This window comes from Enoplosus armatus, chromosome 4, assembly GCF_043641665.1.
Source record: "Enoplosus armatus isolate fEnoArm2 chromosome 4, fEnoArm2.hap1, whole genome shotgun sequence".
Taxonomy (NCBI): Eukaryota; Metazoa; Chordata; class Actinopteri; order Centrarchiformes; family Enoplosidae; genus Enoplosus; species Enoplosus armatus.
The window spans coordinates 1,742,491-1,767,699 of record NC_092183.1 but is presented as its reverse complement, the minus strand read 5'-3'; the positions used below and the strand labels follow the sequence as shown (position 1 = coordinate 1,767,699).

General features: G+C 44.8%; 1 protein-coding gene and 12 non-coding genes across 13 annotated transcripts; 9 read left to right on the top strand and 4 right to left on the bottom strand.

The window, feature by feature from the left end:
- Positions 1-168: 168 nt before the first annotated feature.
- Positions 169-23,798, bottom strand: adamtsl2 (ADAMTS-like 2). Its single transcript, XM_070904705.1, has 18 exons — positions 23,694-23,798; positions 20,375-20,517; positions 19,381-19,456; positions 18,981-19,083; positions 17,888-18,033; positions 17,294-17,417; positions 17,054-17,134; positions 16,753-16,928; positions 15,448-15,751; positions 13,419-13,782; positions 5,288-5,391; positions 4,598-4,724; positions 4,245-4,458; positions 3,079-3,234; positions 1,753-1,923; positions 1,206-1,382; positions 823-967; positions 169-296 (listed from the first exon to the last, which is right to left on the bottom strand). Exons 1-18 carry the CDS (start codon positions 23,796-23,798, stop codon positions 169-171), a joined length of 2,844 nt encoding a protein of 947 aa, XP_070760806.1.
- Positions 6,520-6,601, top strand: trnas-gcu (transfer RNA serine (anticodon GCU)). The gene has a single exon. It is a non-coding gene; the product is annotated as a tRNA-Ser (tRNA).
- trnas-gcu (transfer RNA serine (anticodon GCU)) lies at positions 7,378-7,459 on the top strand. The gene has a single exon. It is a non-coding gene; the product is annotated as a tRNA-Ser (tRNA).
- On the bottom strand, positions 8,022-8,094 carry trnaa-ugc (transfer RNA alanine (anticodon UGC)). Its single transcript has one exon. It is a non-coding gene; the product is annotated as a tRNA-Ala (tRNA).
- Positions 8,225-8,306, top strand: trnas-gcu (transfer RNA serine (anticodon GCU)). The gene has a single exon. It is a non-coding gene; the product is annotated as a tRNA-Ser (tRNA).
- Positions 8,978-9,059, top strand: trnas-gcu (transfer RNA serine (anticodon GCU)). Its single transcript has one exon. It is a non-coding gene; the product is annotated as a tRNA-Ser (tRNA).
- Positions 9,665-9,746, top strand: trnas-gcu (transfer RNA serine (anticodon GCU)). Its single transcript has one exon. It is a non-coding gene; the product is annotated as a tRNA-Ser (tRNA).
- trnas-gcu (transfer RNA serine (anticodon GCU)) lies at positions 10,512-10,593 on the top strand. Its single transcript has one exon. It is a non-coding gene; the product is annotated as a tRNA-Ser (tRNA).
- Positions 11,199-11,280, top strand: trnas-gcu (transfer RNA serine (anticodon GCU)). The gene has a single exon. It is a non-coding gene; the product is annotated as a tRNA-Ser (tRNA).
- On the bottom strand, positions 11,843-11,915 carry trnaa-ugc (transfer RNA alanine (anticodon UGC)). Its single transcript has one exon. It is a non-coding gene; the product is annotated as a tRNA-Ala (tRNA).
- trnas-gcu (transfer RNA serine (anticodon GCU)) lies at positions 12,045-12,126 on the top strand. Its single transcript has one exon. It is a non-coding gene; the product is annotated as a tRNA-Ser (tRNA).
- trnaa-ugc (transfer RNA alanine (anticodon UGC)) lies at positions 12,689-12,761 on the bottom strand. Its single transcript has one exon. It is a non-coding gene; the product is annotated as a tRNA-Ala (tRNA).
- Positions 12,892-12,973, top strand: trnas-gcu (transfer RNA serine (anticodon GCU)). The gene has a single exon. It is a non-coding gene; the product is annotated as a tRNA-Ser (tRNA).
- Positions 23,799-25,209: the final 1,411 nt, after the last annotated feature.

The window sequence follows — 25,209 nt, the reverse complement described above, 5'->3', positions numbered from 1 at the left end:
TCCGAGTTATTATCAGCTCTGCTTCTTAAAAACAGGTAGGAGCTTCCACCTCTGACGCTTCCTCTCATTGTCCACAGTGACTGTAGGACCTCGCGTGCATCAACGTACCCATTTCTTTCCTCGTGCTGGAGTTAGAGTCGGGGTGGAGAGAGGCGGCGGTGTCCTGGACTAGGAGGTTGGAGGTCGTACGGCGCGGCAGGAGTGGCAGCAGGCCTTGCTGTAGTACCAGTGGCTGCACAGGTTGACCTTCAGCGCCAGCAGGCAGTTGGTGGAGGGACGATCCTGGCAGCTCTCATCTGGGACACGATTTCAAAACAATTCACTCTCAACCCAGAACCAGGTGAAGCAGGTTACCTTTAGTGATAGCTCACTGTGAGAAACGTTTTTACAACAAAACCTTTTTCATTGAACAAAGGAATTCTCAGATTTAAAGGGAAATTCCTGTATTTTCCACAGAAAAGATACGCTCCTATTTTAATCTATATATCGGCCTACAGCGGCTGAATAACAGCTTCCGTTTCACAGGTCTACTCCGACTGTGGGTCATGCTAACTTTGCACTCGCCACCTCCACTATAGAGATCCAAATAATCTTACATTTCAACACAAATCATCGACTCCAGCTGAAAGTAGCTTCCTGGATTAGCAGTTGGTGCTAACTGCAAAGTGATCTTCTCCCAGGGAAAACTGCTGTTAACTACATTTAACCTAAACCTTAACTTTGTTTTCTAAGAGAGAGATAACAGCAGTGTGTGTGAGTGTGTTTGTGTGTGTGTGTGTGTGTGTGTGTGGAGGCTGAACAGCAGGTTTCCGGGGGTGTTACCTGGCGGCTCGGTGGGGCAGGGCTGCAGAGTGCAGGTCTGTTTGGCCACCGGTTTGGTGAGGGGGTCGCAGCCTCGGACCAGCTCCCTGTCCTGGTAACACTTCACGTCCCTCATCCTCACACCGACACCACACGTCTTGGTGCACTGAGGACACACAGAGACACAGTCGCTACACCACTGATGAACTGGAGGACGTCTTTGTGGTCTGAGACGTTTGATTTGTCTGTTCAACGTTCAGACTGAACACGAGCATTAAAGATGAATAAACTTAGTGGAGAGAAGTAATGAAATAATGTGGAGGATTGTACAAAACAGACTTTGAGAGAGAAGCTGAGCTGACAGTGAGACAGTAAACTGACAGAGTCCAGTCTGTTGAGCTCACCTCAGACCAGGGGGTGGTGTACCATTTGAAGCACGGCCTCTCAAAGCAGGTGTTTTCCGCCTCAGGCTTCTCGCTGCCTCCACACGCCTCCTCATCAAAGATCTGGAACTTTCCTCCACTGATGCCGACACACAGGACCATCCTCCGCTTCACGCCGCGGCCACAGGTTGTGTTACACTACAGACACAAACTGACGGTTACTAGAATTCAAGTCTGACATTGTTGGTTCTCTTTAAGACAACTGCAGGGATGTTCTGTATTTCAAAGTTTCTTCACAAAGAAGAGTGTTGAAAAGTGAAAACTATAAGGCACTACAACCGTTTACTTTCAGACTGTCTGATGTCCTCAAAATTATTTTTTTGTCCAAAGAATATTAGAGATTTACGATTTATAACAATAAAAAAACAGAGAAAAGCAGCAAATCCTCATATTTCAGAAGTTGAACCAGAGAATGTTGATGGATGACTTCAACAATAATCAAAATATTTGTTGATTTTCTGTCAGTGGTTTCAGGTCCACTGATAAACAGTGAATGAGGAGGCCTCACCCTCTCCCAGTCTTGGCTCAGCCAGTGTGGAGCACAGTCTCTCTCCCCACAGGGGTGGATGGCCAGCGGCTTGTTCTCTGCAGAGCACTGGTTCTCAGGAACCACGCGACCCTCCGGAGCCTTACAGTACACATGACGCACCGTCTTCCCCTGGCCGCACGACCCCGAGCACTGCAACAACGAGGGTCAAAGGTCAGACTGGATGATTCATGATCAACAACACTGTCTTCTTCAGCCAAGTGTTGTCACGGAGCTCAGAGTCAAATGCTGTCGAAACACATCACGTTAAATAAAAAGGAGGAGTCGCATCACGTCACGTTCATTAAAGACACCGTCACAGGAAGTACAATGAAACCTCTGTTAGCTCTATTATACAGAGTGCTGCGACACACTGTTGTCTACTGGACTTTTTATAGAAGCATGTTCAGTCTTACAAATGTTTAGACCTGTGACTCCTCCAGCATATCTTGGTGCTGCCCAAAATACCTCTGTTTTAGTTTTTTTAACTCTACTTTTATACATTAGAAATATCTGTGGATCTCAGAGACCGATATCAATAAAACAATCTGCATGGAGAGATACAGCTAGAGGTATTTTCTTTTTCTTTTAGATCATTTGGAAGAATCGACTCAAACTGTTGAATCACTCATATAGATATAATATATACGTTGGTAGTTGTGTAGCTTTGTCCACCTGATTTACATATATGAGAGGGGTACAATATTACAAACACCACTCAATAAAAATACTGATTTATTGCAGGTTCTGTTGGACTGCACAGATGTACACAATGAAATGGTAAAGCAAAATATATTAAAAATGTAAAGGTACATGTGTTGGTGAGCCTAAATAACAACAAACATCACTAACATTAGCTGTTTCATGGGAAATATATTTTACTTTCACATCTGTCCATGTTTGTGCCTGGTTGGACTCCATAGTTGTAAATTAGACCTGCGAGTTTCCAGACTTTGACTTTGAATGGAACATCAGGAACTACATTTGTCTGTACAACACAATAAAAACCATAAATTCACACTGTGGCACTCGTAACAGCTGAAGTAAGCCGGGAGAGACGAGCTGTTTTTTTGTAACAACCCCGTCAAGCTCAAAAACATTAGATGATGGAAAAACCTTTTGGAATACAAGCGAAGAAGAAACAGGCTGTGAGAATAATCCTCAAGATCAAGGGATCAACTGTCTGTCTGATGGTTTTGTGTGGATGAACACAACTATAATGTTTTCTGCTGAAAGCAGATAGAAGAGCAGCAGCTACTGGTGCTAAAACAGAAAACACACATATACTGATGTGCTGTAGACACTCACAGGCCCCCACTCAGACACAGTCCAGTGGCGTTCGCAGGGCGGGCCGGTGCAGTTTTTGATGTTTGGTGGTTTGGTCATCGGGTCACATGGTCTGGTCTCATCAGAGCAGCGGACGTCGCGGCTCACCTGGGCTTTGCGGCCACATTTCGCAGGACACTGGATCAAGGAGGGGAACACAGAGACGCATGCAAGCTCATTAGTACCAACACGTTTGTATAAAATAAATACTAGTGTCATCAGATCGACACAGGTTTGTTATCAGAGGGTCACTGTTGGAAAGCCTCTTCCTTTGACTGAGTCAATACTGTTGCCGCTCTTGTGTAAGACATTTGAAACCTCGCTGCTCCAGTTGATCTTATTTCAAGCCAATTTCAACGATTTGTACCCAAAACCAGCTCCCTTTTAATATATCTAATGTTAATATGGATTGTTGCCTGCAGTCCAGCCTGTGCAGCAAGCTAGTCAGCTACTAACTAACTCCACTGCTCAGTTCAGGCGTTACAGCTGTTGTTTCTCTGCTAACATGTTGCCTGGTTTGAAGTTCACACTTCACAAATTAAGGAAAAGAAGTTTACTTCTTATGTTCTGCTAACAACACAAATGACTCCTGATGTTTAGTTACATAGAACACATAGAAAAAATACTCTTTAAAAATGCAGTGAGAACAGCTGAATCTATCCGCATGTATAGCTGTTTTAACACTGTGTTGCTCCAAACAGAAGGACTCATCAGTGAGCTCTACATTTCACTCATTTTTCTGTGTTTTTCAAACCCCATTGGCTCGAATCACATCGAGGTTTTTTTTGGTGTCTGGTAAGTGTCTCTGGAGAATCCATCAGTGGCCGCAGTCAGACCACACCACTGCAGCAGGCAGCTGCTAAACCTGAAGTCTCTGAAGGATGGAGGTGATTTGTTCAAAACTCAAATAGGACAAGAATCCAAATAAACTAATTAAAACAAAGGCAAGCGACGTGACAAAAAACCACGAGCTACAAAAAGAGAGAATGTGGATTAACCAAAACCTGACAGTTCAGTCACGCAGCATTATTACAGGAGTGCCGTAAAGACGTGAAACACACACCTCCTCTCTCCGTCTGCTCGCTCCTTGTGTTTTAAATGTTCTGCTTTTGTTCTCAGCAGGGTGAATCATTACAGACGTCTCATACCTCGGTCCACTCGGCCACCTCCCACTGTGGGCCGCAGGCAGGACTCTTGCAGGGCCGTCTCTCCACAGGTCTCTCCAGGTCGGCCATGGTGCAGAGGTCACTGTAGACCGAGCTGTCCAGGCCCGGCGAGAGCATCTTCCAACAGCGAACTTGACGAAACTGGAAACCCTCCCCGCAGGTCCTTGAGCACTCGCTCCAGCTGCTCGCCTCCCATCTGAAAGACCACATTAGTCCCACCTCATCGGTTCAATTCAGTTAAGATTCTGTACAAGTACACGCTCTGATTTTATGATAGCAAGGAACATATTGCACCATGTGCTGTTTCTGGCTCATTAAAATGTTGTGGACTGTACCTGGGCTGACATTCTCTCCCAATACAGAAGTCGTGGACCGGCTCCGGTCTGGTCAGAGCGTCACAATACATATCGTGCACCTCGATGCCGTCATAACGAATACATGTGACGAAGGACTTTGACACTCCTGGATTATGAGCAAGAAACAATAAGCTGAAGGCAAAGCAACGCAAACGTATTGATATAGAACATTTTAAACACAAGAAAGGAAAACTCAATGTGCTTTACATAAAAAGGAGAAAGAATTAGAAATATTATCATTAAAGAAGTTAAGGGGAGATATTCACAAATGTGTCACAACAAGACTCAACTGGCAGCAGCAAAAGTGAAGGTTTTTAGTTACTTTTATGGGAGTTGGATCGTTTTTAACATATTTCTACTGTGTCACTTCATTTTACAACACTGCTATCATAAAGAACGTGAAGTTTACTATGTTATTGTTCACACATGTGTTTCAGGTTTCAAGTCAAAATGCTGTGAGGAAGTTTACAGTGTAAATGCACAGAAAGATGCCTGAGCACCAAATGTGTACTTCGCCAAACTAGTGTCATAGGCACATACGGCGACCGAGCTGCTATGCAAGGTGCTGGCCTCCATCGGGAGCAACTGAGGGTTCAGCGTCTTGCTAACCGCTGCGCCACCATGCCGCCCAGTGTATGTGTGTGTGTGTGTGTGTGTGTTTGCGTGTACCTATAGAGCAGGTCATGCTGCAGGGCTCCTGAGAGGACAGTTTCCAGCGGTACATGTCAGCAGCACTCAGCTTCAGGTTCTTCTGGTTGATCCTTTGATTCCCCCTGTCACCCAAAAACAAACATACTTTATAAGGAAGCAGTAGCTGTGGCAGCATTTATCCTCGTGCCACGCGAGTATTTAGCCATATTTTTGCGAAACTATAGAACATATTGTGCATGCAAATGGTCAGTGGAGAAGTGGACAATACTGCAGGGGTAGTCTGAGAAGTTTCTATAGAAGCTTTTATACTTTTTTCACCTTTAAAATGATTGTAACAAGCTGATTACAGCTACTGCCCTCCACGAGGGAGCAAGATATCAACCTTTCAACAGATTTTCAATTGAAACATCTTCTGTGAAATATTCTTTAGAGGACATTTAAGGATACCCAGTAGTACAGAGCCTGAGACACACACACACACACTCAGACGACCACAGTGTGACAGCTGATTCACAGCTTGCATCCCGACAGACGCACTTTTTTTTGTTTTTTCATCTCATCACGTAAAAGTCACGAGCGCATTCTTGTCATAACACCGGTCGTTCCCTGCGCCTCCGCCAGCCGCCAGACGTTTATTTGAATTTCACAGCACTTTGAGTTATACCTCGCCGGCATCCCTCCATGTAAGCCAGACTGATTCCTGCACATTATTTTCTCCCCAGAGGTGACTACAGTCTGACAGCTCACTTTCCCCCTTTGCATCAAATTCTTCACTTTTCATGCAATACCTTGAATTATTTGTTTCAAAGTGTGGCTGTATCCCCCCACCTCCCCTCTGTGCTCCTCTGCTCCTCTCGTTTCCTCTCCTCTCTGTCTCTCAGAGGAAAGGGTGTGTCAGCGTGTTTTATAGCTGCTGGCTGCAGAACTGTGTTTGGACACAGAGCAGGGACGCCAGCATCAATTATGAATATGATGAATGAAAAACCTGCCAGTGCAACCTGTCATACAACCTGTAGATGTACCTCTCTACCTGTTTATCTACCTGCCTTAATGCCTTAAAACACCCTGAGAGGTGAACTGGATGGGACTTTTAGTCCTCTGCAGTCTTTAATTCAATTCAAAAAACAAGTGCCTACCGTGTCCCGACCCCCTGTCCTTCTGGCCACGCTTTTCCAGATTTTCCAGGCCTCTGTAAAACACCCTGAAAGGTGACCTGGATCTGACTTTTACTTTACAAACAGGGCAAAAAGGACGAGGTGGCCGAGTGGTTAAGGCGATGGACTGCTAATCCATTGTGCTCTGCACGCGTGGGTTCGAATCCCATCCTCGTCGAAGGCCAGTTTTCTTTAGTCTGGCACATAGTTTAACTATCAACAACATGACTGGCTCCATTACAACAACTCTCTCTGGAACAATGAGACCAGTTTCTCCCTCAGAAATGTCTTCGTTGATACACTGCCACATGCACTGAGAATAAACAAGTGTCTAACGTGTCCTGACCCCCTGTCCTTCTGGCCACGCTTTTCCAGATTTTCCAGGCCTATGTAAAACATCCTGAAAGGTGACCTGGATCGGACTACTAGTCCCCCGGAGTCTTTAATTCAATTATAAAAATAAAGTGCCTACCGTGTCCCGACCACCTCGCCTCCTTGACAAGACTATTAAGAAGAAGCCAGAGATCCTCCTCATATAAATTTGCAGTAGACAACGCTCCATTCAGCTGGTTCAGGACGTCTTGTCGTGGTCGTTAGTTCAATAATTTTTACCTCCGATCAGGATCTCAGAGGAAACTATGGTCCTATGGAGAATGCAGGCATTGATCCCGCTACCTCTCGCATGCAAAGCGAGCGCTCTACCATTTGAGCTAATTCCCCTGTGAAAACACACCACTGACTAACGCGCCCCGACGCCTACTCCTCCATGCCACCACTTTCCAGGCCTATGTAGAGCACCCTGAAAGGTGACCTGCAGAATAAACAAGTGTCTAATGTGTCCCGACCCCCTGTCCTTCTGGCCACGCTTTTCCAGATTTTCCAGATTTTCCAGATGTAAAACACCCTGAAAGGTGACCTGGATCTGACTTTTACTGTAAAAACAACGCAAAAAAGGACGAGGTGGCCGAGTGGTTAAGGCGATGGACTGCTAATCCATTGTGCTCTGCACGCGTGGGTTCGAATCCCATCCTCGTCGAAGGCCAGTTTTCTTTAGTCTGGCGCGCAGTTCAACTATCAACAACATGACTGGCTCCATTACAACAACCCTCTCAGGAACAATGAGACCAGTTTCTCCCTCAGAAATGTCTTTGTTGATACACTGCCACATGAATAGAGAATGAACAAGTTCCTACCACGTCCCGACCCCCTGTCCTTCTGGCCACGCTTTTCCAAATTTTCCAGGCCTATGTAAAACACTCTGAAAGGTAAACTGGATCTGACTTTTACCGTAAAAACAAGGCGAAAACGGACGAGGTGGAATTCATCACTTTCCAGGCCTATGTAAAACATCCTGAAAGGTGACCTGGATTGGACTACTAGTCCTCCGGAGTCTTTAATTCAATTATAAAAATAAAGTGCCTACCGTGTCCCGACCACCTCGCCTCCTTGACAAGACTATTAAGAAGAAGCCAGAGATCCTCCTCATATAAATTTGCAGTAGACAACGCTCCATTCAGCTGGTTCAGGACATCTTGTCGTTATTGTTTGTTCAATAATTTTGAACTCCGAGCACGATCCCAGAGGAAACTATGGTCCTATGGAGAATGCGGGCATTGATCCCGCTACCTCTCGCATGCAAAGCGAGCGCTCTACCATTTGAGCTAATTCCCCTGTGAAAACACACCACTGACTAACGCGCCCCGACGCCTACTCCTCCATGCCACCACTTTCCAGGCCTATGTAGAGCACCCTGAAAGGTGACCTGGATCTGACTTTTATTGTAAAAAACAAGGCAAAAGTGGACGAGGTGGCCGAGTGGTTAAGGCGATGGACTGCTAATCCATTATGCTCTGCACGCGTGGGTTCGAATCCCATCCTCGTCGAAGGCCAGTTTTCTTTAGTCTGGCGCGTAGTTCAACTATCAACAACATGACTGGCTCCATTACAACAGCCCTCTCTGGAACAATGAGACCAGTTTCTTCCTCAGAAATGTCTTCGTTGATACACTGCCACATGAATAGAGAATAAACAAGTTCCTACCACGTCCCGACCCCCTGTCCTTCTGGCCACGCTTTTCCAAATTTTCCAGGCCTATGTAAAACATCCTGAAAGGTGACCTGGATTGGACTACTAGTCCTCCGGAGTCTTTAATTCAATTATAAAAATAAAGTGCCTACCGTGTCCCGACCACCTCGCCTCCTTGACAAGACTATTAAGAAGAAGCCAGAGATTCTCCTCATATAAATTTGCAGTAGACAACGCTCCATTCAGCTGGTTCAAGACGTCTTGTCGTGGTCGTTTATTCAAAAATTTTTACCTCTGATCACGATCTCAGAGGAAATTATGGTCCTATGGAGAATGCAGGCATTGATCCCGCTACCTCTTGCATGCAAAGCGAACGCTGTACCATTTGAGCTAATTCCCCTGTGAAAACACATCACTGATTAATGTGCCGCGACGCCCACTCCTCCATGCCACCACTTTCCAGGCCTATGTAGAGCACCCTGAAAGGTGACCTGGATCTGACTTTTATTGTGAAAGCAAGGCAAAAGTGGACGAGGTGGCCGAGTGGTTAAGGCGATGGACTGCTAATCCATTGTGCACTGCACGCGTGGGTTCGAATCCCATCCTCGTCGAAGGCCAGTTTTCTTTAGTCTGGCGCGTAGTTCAACTATCAACAACATGACTGGCTCCATTACAACAGCCCTCTCTGGAACAATGAGACCAGTTTCTTCCTCAGAAATGTCTTCGTTGATACACTGCCACATGCACTGAGAATAAACAAGTGTCTAACGTGTCCTGACCCCCTGTCCTTCTGGCCACGCTTTTCCAGATTTTCCAAGCCTATGTAAAACACTCTGAAAGGTGACCTGGATCAGACTTTTACTGTAAAAACAAGGCGAAAACAGACAAGGTGGAATTCATCACTTTCCAGGCCTATGTAAAACATCCTGAAACGCGTCCCAACCTCCTCTCCTCCTGAACTGGAAACCACAATGATGGCCACTTTCATTCACTGCATCTAACAAAGGAAGCACCTAAATCTCAGGCACCACTACTTGAAGTCCACCATCTGATAAGCAGATTTCCAGTACATTGCACTGCCTCGGGACTCTCACTGAGCCAACGCTGTGGTCTGATTGAAATGATGGAAGTGGAATTCATCACTTTCAAGGCCTCTGTAAAACACCCTGAAAGGTGACCTGGATCTGACTTTTACTTTACAAACAGGGCAAAAAAGGACAAGGTGGCCGAGTGGTTAAGGCGATAGACTGCTAATCCATTGTGCTCTGCACGCGTGGGTTCGAATCCCATCCTCGTTGAAGGCCAGTTTTCTTTAGTCTGGCACGTAGTTCAACTATCAACAACATGACTGGCTCCATTACAACAACTCTCTCTGGAACAATGAGACCAGTTTCTTCCTCAGAAATGTCTTCGTTGATACACTGCCACATGCACTGAGAATAAACAAGTTCCTACCACGTCCTGACCCCCTGTCCTTCTGGCCACGCTTTTCCAAATTTTCCAGGCCTATGTAAAACATCCTGAAAGGTAAACTGGATCTGACTTTTACTGTAAAAACAAGGCGAAAACGGACAAGGTGGAATTCATCACTTTCCAGGCCTATGTAAAACATCCTGAAAGGTGGCCTGGATTGGACTACTAGTCCTCCGGAGTCTTTAATTCAATTATAAAAATAAAGTGCCTACCGTGTCCCGACCACCTCGCCTCCTTGACAAGACTATTAAGAAGAAGCCAGAGATCCTCCTCATATAAATTTGCAGTAGACAACGCTCCATTCAGCTGGTTCAGGACGTCTTGTCATTATTGTTTGTTCAATAATTTTGAACTCCGAGCACGATCCCAGAGGAAACTATGGTCCTATGGAGAATGCGGGCATTGATCCCGCTACCTCTCGCATGCAAAGCGAGCGCTCAACCATTTGAGCTAATTCCCCTGTGAAAACACACCACTGACTAACGCGCCCCGACGCCTACTCCTCCATGCCACCACTTTCCAGGCCTATGTAGAGCACCCTGAAAGGTGACCTGGATCTGACTTTTATTGTAAAAAACAAGGCAAAAGTGGACGAGGTGGCCGAGTGGTTAAGGCGATGGACTGCTAATCCATTGTGCTCTGCACGCGTGGGTTCGAATCCCATCCTCGTCGAAGGCCAGTTTTCTTTAGTCTGGCACATAGTTTAACTATCAACAACATGACTGGCTCCATTACAACAACTCTCTCTGGAACAATGAGACCAGTTTCTTCCTCAGAAATGTCTTCGTTGATACACTGCCACATGAATAGAGAATAAACAAGTGTCTAACGTGTCCCGACCCCCTGTCCTTCTGGCCACGCTTTTCCAGATTTTCCAGGCCTATGTAAAACACTCTGAAAGGTGACCTGGATCTGACTTTTACTGTAAAAACAAGGCGAAAACAGACAAGGTGGAATTCATCACTTTCCAGGCCTATGTAAAACATCCTGAAACGCGTCCCAACCTCCTCTCCTCCTGAACTGGAAACCACAATGATGGCCACTTTCATTCACTGCATCTAACAAAGGAAGCACCTAAATCTCAGGCACCACTACTTGAAGTCCACCATCTGATAAGCAGATTTCCAGTACATTGCACTGCCTCGGGACTCTCACTGAGCCAACGCTGTGGTCTGATTGAAATGATGGAAGTGGAATTCATCACTTTCAAGGCCTCTGTAAAACACCCTGAAAGGTGACCTGGATCTGACTTTTATTGTAAAAACAAGGCAAAAGTGGACGAGGTGGCCGAGTGGTTAAGGCGATGGACTGCTAATCCATTGTGCTTTGCACGCGTGGGTTCAAATCCCATCCTCGTCGAAGGCCAGTTTTCTTTAGTCTGGCACGTAGTTCAACTATCAAAAACATGACTGGCTCCATTACAACAACCCTCTCAGGAAAAATGAGACCAGTTTCTTCCTCAGAAATGTCTTCGTTGATACACTGCCACATGCACTGAGAATAAACAAGTTCCTACCACGTCCTGACACCCTGTCCTTCTGGCCACGCTTTTCCAAATTTTCCAGGCCTATGTAAAACATCCTGAAAGGTGACCTGGATCTGACTTTTACTGTAAAAACAAGGCGAAAACGGACGAGGTGGAATTCATCACTTTCCAGGCCTATGTAAAACATCCTGAAAGGTGACCTGGATTGGACTACTAGTCCCCCGGAGTCTTTAATTCAATTATAAAAATAAAGTGCCTACCGTGTCCCGACCACCTCGCCTCCTTGACAAGACTATTAAGAAGAAGCCAGAGATTCTCCTCATATAAATTTGCAGTAGACAACGCTCCATTCAGCTGGTTCAAGACGTCTTGTCGTGGTCGTTTATTCAAAATTTTTTACCTCCGATCACGATCTCAGAGGAAATTATGGTCCTATGGAGAATGCGGGCATTGATCCCGCTACCTCTCGCATGCAAAGCGAGCGCTCTACCATTTGAGCTAATTCCCCTGTGAAAACACACCACTGACTAACGCGCCCCGACGCCCACTCCTCCATGCCACCACTTTCCAGGCCTATGTAGAGCACCCTGAAAGGTGACCTGGATCTGACTTTTATTGTGAAAGCAAGGCAAAAGTGGACGAGGTGGCCGAGTGGTTAAGGCGATGGACTGCTAATCCATTGTGCTTTGCACGCATGGGTTCGAATCCCATCCTCGTCGAAGGCCAGTTTTCTTTAGTCTGGCGCGTAGTTCAACTATCAACAACATGACTGGCTCCATTACAACAACCCTCTCAGGAACAATGAGACCAGTTTCTCCCTCAGAAATGTCTTCGTTGATACACTGCCACATGCACTGAGAATAAACAAGTGTCTAACGTGTCCCGACCCCCTGTCCTTCTGGCCATGCTTTTCCAAATTTTCCAGGCCTATGTAAAACATCCTGAAAGGTGACCTGGATCTGACTTTTACTGTAAAAACAAGGCGAAAACGGACGAGGTGGAATTCATCACTTTCCAGGCCTATGTAAAACATCCTGAAAGGTGACCTGGATTGGACTACTAGTCCTCCGGAGTCTTTAATTCAATTATAAAAATAAAGTGCCTACCGTGTCCCGACCACCTCGCCTCCTTGACAAGACTATTAAGAAGAAGCCAGAGATTCTCCTCATATAAATTTGCAGTAGACAAGTCTCCATTCAGCTGGTTCAAGACGTCTTGTCGTGGTCGTTTATTCAAAAATTTTTACCTCCGATCACGATCTCAGAGGAAACTATGGTCCTATGGAGAATGCGGGCATTGATCCCGCTACCTCTCGCATGCAAAGCGAGCGCTCTACCATTTGAGCTAATTCCCCTGTGAAAACACACCACTGACTAACGCGCCCCGACGCCTACTCCTCCATGCCACCACTTTCCAGGCCTATGTAGAGCACCCTGAAAGGTGACCTGGATCTGACTTTTATTGTAAAAAACAAGGCAAAAGTGGACGAGGTGGCCGAGTGGTTAAGGCGATGGACTGCTAATCCATTGTGCTCTGCACGCGTGGGTTCGAATCCCATCCTCGTCGAAGGCCAGTTTTCTTTAGTCTGGCGCGTAGTTCAACTATCAGCAATATGACTGGCTCCATTACAACAACCCTCTCTGGAACAATGAGACCAGTTTGTCCCTCAGAAATGTCTTCGTTGATACACTGCCACATGAATAGAGAATAAACAAGTGTCTAACGTGCCGACACCCTCTCTCGAAGGTGGTAGGGAGAGGGTGTCGGGGGAATTTTGAGAAAGGCCTGTCTACCTGCTTTATTCCTGGTCTTCCTGTCCATCTGCATTACTGCACGTTAGACTTCCTGTCTAAGTGCTTTACTGCACGTTAGCCTTCCTGTCTTTTGGTGAGCTGTGAAGAGTGGACCTCTGTTGTACATCATCTTAAAACTCATTTGAGATGTGATGTACTTGCTCTGTGTTGTTAGATTATCTGGTTCCTGTTGGACCACCTGGATTCTGGCAGATTACCTGGTTCTGTTGGAGCGGCTGGAAGTCCTCCCACCACTCTGCATTGTTTTGTTCTGGTAAGAACTGTCTCCGCTGTCATTGCGTTTGCGACCCAGAGTAAACTCCAGCGTCTCATTGAGACCAAACAGCCCGTCTTGATCCAGGCTGCTCAGGTCCACCTCTACTGGTCCCACCTCTGACGAGAACAAACTGCCTCCCTCTGTCAGCAGTTGATTGGTTGAGATGTTGATGAGCAGCTCATCGGGGCCAATTCGGCCGTCCAGCAGGACCCTCCAGATGAGGTTTGGGGAGTCTGGCCCCATATCCAGGGGCCCACCAGCAGCGACAGGGTTGGCAGTGCTGCCTGCATGGCTGCTGTTTCCTTCTGGTGGATCAAAGTGCAAAACATTAGCTGTACTTGGAGAGCTAATTGAAAATATCTTATTCAAGAATTATCTGTGATGTAGCTTTTGCGTCCTGTGATTGAGATCATTGAGATCATTTACATATTCAGCTCAGATTGACTTGTAGCTGTTTTCTGGTCCATTTTTGTTTTCTGTGGGAATGAATACAAGCAAAATTTTTCATATGAAGCGTCTCATCTCTGCATCAAAGGACGTTTACCTAAATTCTTCTCCCCATTGGTCGCTGCTTCCTGTTTCTTTGCAGCTGTTGATGTCTGAACACACCATGACATCAAGAAATCAAAAGCCAAAGCCAGACATTGATGTTCCACATTTTAATGTACACTATATATCTGTACAATCTAATGCAATATAATACAGCAGCCCTACAAAACATTCTGTCTTTGTGAATCTTACCATGTTAAGACAGATGTCGAGTAACTTTGGAGGATTTTTGATGCAGCTGTGAGTCATGTCATTGTTTTGGGCAAAATTTTACACAAACAGGTTCATATGCATTTAAGTAACTTGAATATTGTAGGCTTTCTGCTGTGTTTGTTCAAACCAAAGCTTGTTTAAACCCACAGAATTTGACTTTGAATTGTAGATTGAAAGTTTCCAAAGATGCCAAACACACCAGGCCGAAGTTGCAATACATTGTGTATCTAATAAACTGGTAATTCAGTGCGTAGAAGGATACCAAATTAATCTTGTGGAAATTTGTGATTGATAAATAGGCCTGTGCTAGTCTGCAGTATTCAGTTAACTTTAGAGATAAGAATTTAAAGTTACAATTTTTGAAGGAAATTTCAAAAACACTGAGTGAATGAAAACTATCAGAGAAAGAAAACAAAAAAGGACTGCGAGAAGATGAACTCAGTTCAAACTGTCTCACTCAGCTCTCAGTGGTCTGTAGTATGGCATCAGCCTGTGTAGAAAGTGTATGGGGAGCCTTTCAACCACCTACCCATCTCATCTCACCACCCAAAGCGGTGGTGTAATGGACTCGACAGTCAGCTGAGTGAGCTGAGAGCCCGCAGGAAGGCCATTACCTCTCATGTTTGTGATGCAGCCATTTTTAAAAGGAGAAAACACCACCAAACTCTGAATTTTTCATCTGCTGCTGATCCTCTTTATATGTCTGTACTGTGAATAATGCAGAGCTCCAAAGGGCCATCTCACACACACACACACACACAGAAACAGAGAGAGGATCTGGTGTAAAATCTGACCTATTTCGTCTCATCTGCCACTGAACCACCCTCTGATTTCACTTTTCTCTTTCGCTAAGAGCCCAGCCGATACATCAGCATGGACGATATTATCTTATCACAGATACATTTGTTTTGGAAAATATGTCCGCTAATAAGTAACAAAAAATGCAAAAGATAAGTTGAAGGTAAGAAACAGTGTCACCGTAACACTGCAGCACTGATGGACTGAAGTTTCTGTTTATTTTGAATTTTTCAACTGTAAAATATTGTAAAGATCAGGTCACAATTCTTAAATGACCAAATTAAAGTGAATGCTTATACATTGAATATCTTTGGGTTTTGGACTTCTGGTTCGACACAACGAGCAATGAGAGGACGTCACCTTGGGCTCTTACATGATTAGTCGATTAATAAAAAACAAACACTCCCCACCTGTGAATTTTGGGGCAGCTGCTCCATCCTGGTCGCAGTCGATGGCAGCTGTCTCCTCGTACACCTCGTTGGTCTCTTGGCCCTTCTGCACCTCGGCCCCTCCCGGCTCTAACTGGCCCTCAGGGGCTGCCTGGTCATAAATACTGCTGTTTGGGGGCAGCAGACCCCCAACCTCCACGGAAACCTCTCCGGCTGAGGTGTCTGATCCGGTGTAGACAGGAGGAGGTGGGACGGGTGGCAGGGAGTCTCGGAGGACGGTGTATTCGTAAGTGATGTACGGTGTGCGACCGTTCTGGTTCCACACCTGAGTGATGAGGGGAGAGTGAGTCAAGTCAAGGTCGGGTTAGTTTATACATATTGAACACATTTTGTATTAAGATGAAATTTCCCAGAGACAATGTGCTGAATAGCCGTAGGGTTTGTTGCAGGCCTGTGACTCTGCCACAGATTATAATTACAAGGATAATATGATGCTCTTCCAGGTTCAAAACAAGAATGAAGTCTGTGGCGTTTTACATGATATGCATCTTGGCTCATAACCCTGATGATAAAAACTCAGAGAGTGTTAGCAGAGAGATGAACCAGCGGAGTCACCGTGAGCGTCCAGGAGGAGCTCTGGGTTCCTGCAGAGAGATCTATCAGACCTGGCCTGTGACATGGACTCTGTTTGGGATATATGGCCTCTGTCAGAACACAAGGCCTGTACTCAATCGTTTACATCGTAGACATTTGGCAGACACTCTTAAAAAGGAGACGATACAAACATTTTGTCCATCTCTGATGCGCTACAGGAGCTGAGCTGCTGCAACATCACTGCTTTGATCACACATGAGCATCTTGTTGCCAGGAAATATTCTGAACAGACTCTGTGCTCAGTTGTTTTTTGTTGCTGCAAGTGTTGGCAGTCTCCGCTGCTACCCAGAAAAAAACTGCCTCATGAGTCAGCAGTCTTAATCAGAGTGACCTTTATTAAGTTTAAGAGTTAAGAACAGCAGCCTAAAGCTTCAATTCTTGGGCTTCTTATTTTACAATTAGGTAACAAAGACTGTCAAGGTCAAACAGCAAACATTCCTCTGTTCTGTAATTTAACAACTTTTAGAGAACCTTAGTTTAATATTACAGGGAGGGACTGATATGCAACAAAGCCGGAATCAAACCGGTGACGTTGCGGTGAGTTGCTGTGGTCACTGCATGTATGATGATATCATACAACATGCACATCCTCTGTCGAACAGTTAGCGCCATGATGAAGAAGAAGCGACAGGTGAGTGTGGAGGAAGAGTTCAGGAGGAAGGTTAGGTGTACCAGAATATTGATGGCCTGGTCGATGGGGCCTTTGGCAACGATGTACTCGATCCCGGTCTCGTACACATCCATGGGCCGGCGGTACTTGAAAACGGTTCCTGCAGCATGGAAGTTCTGCGGACTGTCCACCTTGTAAGCTCCGTTAAAGAAGAAGTTGCCTGCCTGGTCAGTCACAGCTGGGAAACAAGATCAATGTAAACAGAGAACTCTGGTTTGAGTCAGAAAAGTCCTGCGTTTTCTCCATCAAGTTAAAATGAGACATTTCCAAAGAGAGATAATTGTCTTTTGGGTTAGTACCCACCGAGAACATCGGCCGACTTCTTCCTCTCAATGATCTGGATGTCCCATGATCCTTCAGGGATTTGAGTGATAAAAGAGTAACCTTGACGACAGGAAATAGAAAGTGGTCAGCGTCACCTAATGCTTTTTTATGTAATGCCTTTATTCACTAAATCACTAAATGTTTGGGTGCACATCAGATAGAGAAAGTCCTACATATTATAATAAGAAGAGCATGGGACAACTGAACGCAGAGGCTCACCCAGAGTCACGGCCCCGCGGCGGAAGTTTCCAGTGACTCTGCTGCAGCTGCTGCCGTCCCCCTGACAGACCCCACACTTATCCAAGGTGTTGGAGGAAAACAGCACTCCGTCACATCCGATTGGCTGAGCAGCAGAGCAGTAAGTGGAAGTAGAGAGGATAACATAAAACAAATCTTCCAAAAATCATAAATAAGTGAAACTAACAGTAATAACATGGTAATGACGCAGAGGCTAGCGAATATTTTCTATCATTAGATTGTGTTTGATATAAAATGAATAATCTTTTCCTGTGATACATTCGTGTTGTGTTAAGATTTTTGTCCGGAGCTCACTTGACTAATCTCATGTGTAGAAATAGTTTGGATGGAGCCTGACGGGGGCGCTGGCTATTAAACGATGAGTCTATCTGACAGAACAAGCAGTGAAGGAGAACAGGGGGACCTTCGTTTTTATAAATGCTTTGTAACTTTTCATCTCATTCACTTTAGACATGAAGCTGAGATGCTACTGCAGCAGCTTCCTCCTTGAGGGGTCGTTGGTCATACAAACTTGGTGTGGTGAGGGGAAGTAAGACAAGAAGAAGCTGGACTCACCTCACACTTACCGTCCACGCAGACGCCGCGGTAACTGCTGTACTTGCATGAAGTGCCGTCTCGTGCCGTCACCATCAGCTGCCTCTGGCCGTCGGTCGTGGTGCAGTGGAGGTCGCAGGGGTTACTGGAGATGTGAACGTAGTCATCTGGAGAAGAACACAGGTCAAACGTCACTGTCTTATAACCAGTAACACTGGAAATACGATAGTTTCTGCTTGTACCTGCGTATTCTCTATCACTGCTTTTTACAACGTCTGCTATTTCTGTTCCTGCTACTGGCATTACCACTGCTACTAATGAAGTTATTATAGCTTAAAGGTGCAATCATCAATTTCTGGTCAACCAACGGCCTTATTATGACCTTGTACAGTTGTCACGGTAAACATGTTACCTAGTTACACATCCAGCAGACACAGAGCAACATGTTCACCTGACGAATGTAAGTCCATCTTTCGCTCTCATTTTAGCTCTGATTTGGGGAAACGATCTCACAGCTGCTCTTTAGCTGCTGGATGCTCCACCTTCATCACCAGCTGGAAGCTAACTTTGGCCTTTGGTCTGTGCAGAGATGCAGAGTTGATGAGAATTCTCTGTCTCTCAGCATTGTGAGCGACCACTTTCACACAGTCATTTGATTTATAAGAAGCTGTGGATTAGTGGAGCTTGAGAAGAGTCTCCCCTTTGTCTCGCTGCTCACACTCCGTGGAGGAAACATGGAGTCGTGAGGTCTCTCAGCTCGGGAGCTCTCATTGGCTTACATCTTACCCAGTTCTTCACCTCTCGTCCTTGACCTTTATTATATCCCTCCATCACTTGTCAGTCATCACCTTTTGTTTCAGTTACAGGCCCGATCTTTGTTACCATACTGACAAATATCAGCCGACAAGGCGAATAAATAAAAAACACTTTCAGATATTAATTAGGAACAACATCCTGTATTAACAGGCAGTTATATCAGAAGACAACACTTGTTTTAAGAAGTCATATAAAGGACGTTGGAGCTCAGCAGCTCCGACAGCAAAGACCTCAGTCACCTCTGGTCTGTTTAATGGGGTAAAGAGAGGTTGTCGAGGCATTTTATGGGTGTTATTACCAGGATACAGAGGTTTCCACTGGTAGTTCCTCCCATTGTAAAGCTGGGAGTTGAAGGACCAGCACTGCTCCTCTCTGAAGCTCCTCCCAGTGGCAGGACATTCCTGCAGTGCAGAGAGACAGCTCAGAGCATTAAAAGAGGTCTGTTTCACACTTGTTAAGACTCGGTTTTACAGTATGTTATACAAATAAATTCTTTTTAAGCGTTTATTTGTGCAGGGATGGTTTTCTGAGAATGCACGGCCGTTCTGAGCCCCGCCCGGCTTCACTTTCAAACAGCTACATGCAGTCTCGCCTGGAGGCCACGGTCCTCCACTGTCAGCCAGTCAGAGGGACTGTGTTTGTTTTAATAAAGACGTGAAATAAAATGATGAGAAATTAACTAGAAGTCTGCGACTCACTTTAGTGTTGCAGAGATGATATTTCTTAGCAGTTCCTGTACAGGTCATGTTGTCTTTCCCAGCAGCAACTTTCTTTCTTTGGACAGAAAACAAACATTTGGAGAAATAACAACATATTAAAAAAAAAAGACTGGATATAAACCAGAATGAAACATAATAAGGTTGAGATGCATGTTGTGTTATGATCTGTCAGCTGAGCTTAAAGCGCAGTTCACCCCAAATATACTCTGAATCTATATGAATCTATAATTTGACTGTCAAGCTCCAAACAATATCAGCTTATATTCTTGTTTTGATTTTCCCAACTGAAAAATATTCCTATATATCCGCGTTTTAATAAGTGTGCAATAATTGTGAATACTTGTGCATGAATGTGTGCATCCATGCATTCTTATTACTGCCTCTGAGAGTGTGAATGAGTACATATGCATATGCGTAATTATGCCTATCTATGTGTATATGTGTGTGTGCATTCATTATTTACGCTGTGGGGACAAAAATCTGTTCAGTCACATTGTGAGGACTCACCTCCATCTGGGGGCAACAAGCTGGTCCCCCCCCACAACATGAACCATTCGTTTCAGGGTTAAGACTTGGTTTTACGGTTATGGTTAGAATAAGGTTTTTGGTTAAAGGAACAGTTAGAACATTTGGAGAAATACGCTTATTTACTTTCTGAGCAAGAGTTGGATGAGAATATTGGAATCGATCTTATTTCTCAAAATGTCAAACTATTCCTTAAAGGTTAAGTAAGGAGACTACCGAATGTATTATGTATTATGTTTGGAACTGTGTGAAAAGTGTGAACCAATGTCAGGATTGGGCCCAAACTGCAAATGATGTTGGTCTGGACCACGTGTCATGTATTACATTATGTATTTTTTACCATCTGAACTGAAATAAAACCTTTGAGCAGCCCTGATGTAGATCCTATGAATGTGTGTGTGTGTGTGTGTGTGTGTGTGTGTGTGTGTGTGTGTGTGTGCAGACTGACCTCTGTTTGAGGCAGTGTCTCTCCTGTGACATCACTCCCCCTCCACAGGTACGAGTGCAGGCCGTCCACTTGGCCCACTCCCCCCACCAGTACGTGGTCACCTCCAGCTCCTCTTCCAGACTGTTGGAAGCCACGCCGTCCTCCTGAACACACACACACACGCACACAAATACAAAGACACACTAACAGTGGTAATTCAGCTGGCAGCTGGAGCAGTAGCATTAGTCATATTAACAGTATTAAGACTCATGTAGAAGCAGCTGTTTGTGTTTACCGTCAAACCAAACCTTTTCAGCTTAGTGAATCAAATCAGATGACGTTTACTATTCATATCTTTCTCTGTAGCTGTGCACTTTCAACTGCAATGTTGTGAGAAGGGGGTCATTAAATAACAGATCATTTTGTTTGATTTACAATAAGCACAGCACTGAGTGATGGCCCACGGCTTACCAAGTTCATCTGGCCCACACACCACCAGGCAGAGAGTGGTGAATCCATCAGAATGTGGCTGCACCACCACAGCCACAACACAATCTGGAGCTCGGAGGCCGGGCTTTACATGGGCCACGACTGGGCCACAACTTAGCCTTTCTAAGACAGGCCTGTTTCCCTAAAAGCAGATTACTTTTGATTTGTTGCATGTGGGCCATATTTGGTCCAGAATCTCAATTCTGTCACAATCCTAATAATAAATCTTACATGTGGCTGGTTACTTTTTTTCCAACATTTGAGGAAACTTCACTGAGAGCAATGCTCTCTTTTTGCTGCTATTGCCATACTGCTTACTGGGATGCCAACTGGCCAATAGTTGCCTTAACTCAACCATATTTTGGCCATCTGCCATAGTACTTATATTAATTGAGCAAAAGTAAAAGTCAGTAGCAGCAGAAACAGCAATAGTAGCTGTTAGCATTAATGGGGGGGGCAGGAGAACAGCAGTGGTGGCCGCAGCAGCTGCAGTAGTAGTACTCATGGAGGTAATAGCCCAACTATTACAGAACAAAGTGCGTCAGAACCGAACAGAACGACAGTAAATGAGCGTCAGAGCGTTTTGAAGACGGTCAGCATTTCACACATTCCTGATGTACAGGAGCAGCATTAATTCAGGCCGATGGCTGCGTCCCTTCATTCAGACAGATTCATCAGAGTGAGCGCTGGAATGTGTACTGAGCTCCTTGTAAAGGTGTGAGACAGAGCAGCTGTGAGAGAGGGCGAGAGACACTGGAAATACCAGACAGAGAGCGTAAGTGAGGGAGAGACAGGGAGACATAGATGGTACAGAGAGAGAGAGAGACAGAAAAGAGCTAGAGAGGCAGGCAACTCATCACAGTGCTCAGATTACTTTTAAAGTTAGTATTTACACTTTGCACGTTGTTTCTACTTTAGTTGTAATTCAGTTAGAGATGTTTACCTTTGTGAGGGCAGTCTCATTAAAACAACTGCATGCGCCCTGAAATTGACTTTGTGTTTAAAATCACTGATGATATTAACGCGTCTGTTAATGACCGTGTCTTTCACAGGCTTTCCAAGCAGATGGAGCTGCCTTCCTACTGAGCTCTGTATGTTCCCTCCGTATAAACAGGAGTATGGAAGCTGCCTCAGGACAGCCCTCTACATGTATGAGGAGCAGTACATTTCCCAGAAGTAACATTACTACCTTCATGCAGACAACACGCTATCTGTTAAATAACTGTATGTCTACTTGAAAATCAATGAGTTTGGGTTTCCTGCTTGGAAAACAGGATTAATACACAAGAATAATCAATAAAAAAGTAACTAATTATGTTGATGTGACCCACTTAGTTACCAACTGGCTCTGTGGTCACTTCACTGACCAACTGATGAAATTAACTGAAGAAAAGTAAGGCTGAGAGGTAAAAGGGCCACATACATCATCATCATCATCATCATCATCATCATCATCATCATCACCATGGTGAGCAGGAACAGGACTGACCACCAGCAGAAGGAGTGATTCCTCTCTGCCTGGCGCTGTGACTCTGATCTAAATAGACCGTCTCTGATGTTTTCCTCAGCTGTAATGTCACTGCTGAGGAGGTGAGTGTTGTTGTGATGGAAGCTTTTCTTCCAAATTTGTCACGTCATGTCGTTGTCGAGGGAAAATGTCAACAGGTGTGAACGTTGCAACTGATTTAGTCTGCAGATGTTTATAGAGTTTATAGAGCTCGACTCTGTTCCACCAGCTGTATCTACAACTGCCTGTAATAGAGCAGAGCTTCTCAAATACACGTCGTAGACGTCCACTTGAAGGTTGGACTGCAAGTGATATTCAAGTTCTAAAAACTCCAGAACTACAGAATGTTTGTAAGAATAATTTCAGTTGACACCTTTGTTGTGTAACTACATCCTTAAACTTGGACACAGAAGTTGGGATGGCCAGGCGGACATACGGATGTAAGTGTTGTGCTCTTCACTGTATTCATATTTTAAAAGGCTGATTCCACTGCTTATTGTCTTATTATGATGATTTCTGCCGATTCACTTTTATGATTCTTCCCTCCACAGGACAGTTTGGTTCAAAAGGGGCACATTTAGTGTTGTTGGCAATAGTTTCATTGCATTTCATTACACACACGAGTACTTCTCAGTCTACTCATCCTCAGGTGCACCGTTTTAAAGATGCCATTTTAGACTTTGAACAAACGCTCCTCCTCTGACAACGAGCTTGCTAAATGCGGCTTCATCTGAAAGATGAATGACGAGGTGACACGATAGCAATGTTTCACTCGCAAGCAGGTTGCATTGAAATTTTGTGAACAGTCCAGATTCAATTGACTGTGTTAAATCTGCTGCTTCTCTGGAGTGTCGACACGCGTCAACGCTGGTAATTAGGGGTGAAACTGTGATGTCAGGTACAGCAGTAGATACCCATTTACCTAAGAATATGAACAATCATGTTTCAGCTCTTCAGACAGTCCTGAAGTTGAAGGACACTTTGGCTCTCTAACGCCTCCCAGTAAGGACTGAATTAGTGTTTAGCAGATCAAAGATGTAGATATTTAGGGTCATTGTTAAGATCTGGAGTTGTTGCTGGACAAAACCTGATTCAACTTTCAGCAAAATTGATCCCAGTTTTTACCCATTTACACCAAATGCTTACTGGGTTGATGAGACTGCAAACTAACATATTTCCCAACATGTCAGACTACTTCTTTGAAATAATGTCATGAATCCAGTCGAAGGTGTCTGAGATTTCATGTTTGTTACGCAACCATTTACACACAGACTGACACAAACACTGTAAGTCATCAGTGTCTTTCAGTCACAATAGTACAGTGCTGTCCTGTGTGTTGTGTACCTGCAGCCCCCTGGTGGACAGGTTCCCCACAGACACCGCCAGCGTCAGGAAGCCCAGCAGGACCACGCTGATCTCCCCGAACTGTTCCCATGACCACAACCTCATCCTGGTTAATCAGAGAGAGAGAGAGAGAGAGAGAGAGAGAAGGAAGAAAGACGGGTTTAATATGTGAACGAAAAGGAAATATCTGGCGGCTGAAGAGGCCGTCTTGTTACTAATGGTTCCCAGGTCATTACTGCAGCAGCAAGAAACTGAACCTCGACCAGCTCCACCAGGAACTGTTCTGTAACTGACCTCTGACCTTTGAGTCGAATGTATAAAGCATAGTTATTTAATTTCCGGCACGAAAGCTAAGCAAAACATCTCTGCTGTCTTAGGAAAACATACAGTAACCCAGTTTTCCAAAGATTTAATTTTTTTCTCCATGTGTAGTGTTAAATACAAGGACCCTTGATGCCCATTAAACAGTTTTAAAACCATCAAGATGACTTCAACACAGAGAAACATGTTGGCACACTGTAATGTTTCTGCCTAAATCTGCCTTGTGTCCTGTTTGTGATGAAAGACAATCAAAGCCAGAAATCAGCAGCCTCTCAAGTGCTCAACACGCAGACCAACATCCAACACGTGACAGTTTTCACCAAACACAAAGCAGCCAACCTTATGATTAATGGAGGGAATTTGGGCCAGAAATCTGTCTGTGTTTCTCGATGGAAGCACCCAGTGATGAGTCTTTAACAAAGGCTGACGGGTATGAAGGGAAATATCATGACCACTAATGAGTTCTCGTGGCATTAAAAACCCACGTCCAGGCACTTATGTGAATTGTGGATGAAAGCATATTGCTGAGACGTGTGGGCGTTTTTTCATGTCTTTTCCCTCTCTAAATTGAGGCTTCTCAGCTTCCAAACCCACAGAAGGGCCTGAAGTTGGATTTTTTTACGCCACGAGAACACATTTGTGGTCGTAATATTTCCTTTCTGACTCTCCAGTGAAATCCCTCGCCTCCAAGAACATCTGTGGTTGTTTAGGGAGGATACCTGAAGTGCTGCTGGTGTCTTTTACCTTTGTACAGAGAGGGGGTGTTTGACACTAACTCACATCAGTGTTGATCCAAGATTCAAGAGCACATAGCAGTAATTACAGAGACAATTTCAAACAGCAGAGAGTGGACATACACTCAAGATTCAATAAGGTGCAGAACCTCACTGATTTTATAATACAAATCTATATTTTGGCCCAATGAAAGCATGTGTAAAGATCAGATCATAGTTAACCTAGCTTAGCATAAAGACTGGAAACAGGGGAAACAGCTAGCCCAGACCCCTACCAACACCTTTAAAGCTCTCTAATTTGTTTTACTGCGTTCGTTTGTTTGATTGTTCCTGATGCCTCGAGCCGATTCTTCCTCCGTCCAACAGCGTCACAAATGCACTTACATAAACAGAGTAAAGTGTTTATACAAGTGTTTATAAAGCTCCTGCCTGACTCACATTATTGCCTTAATTGCATTACA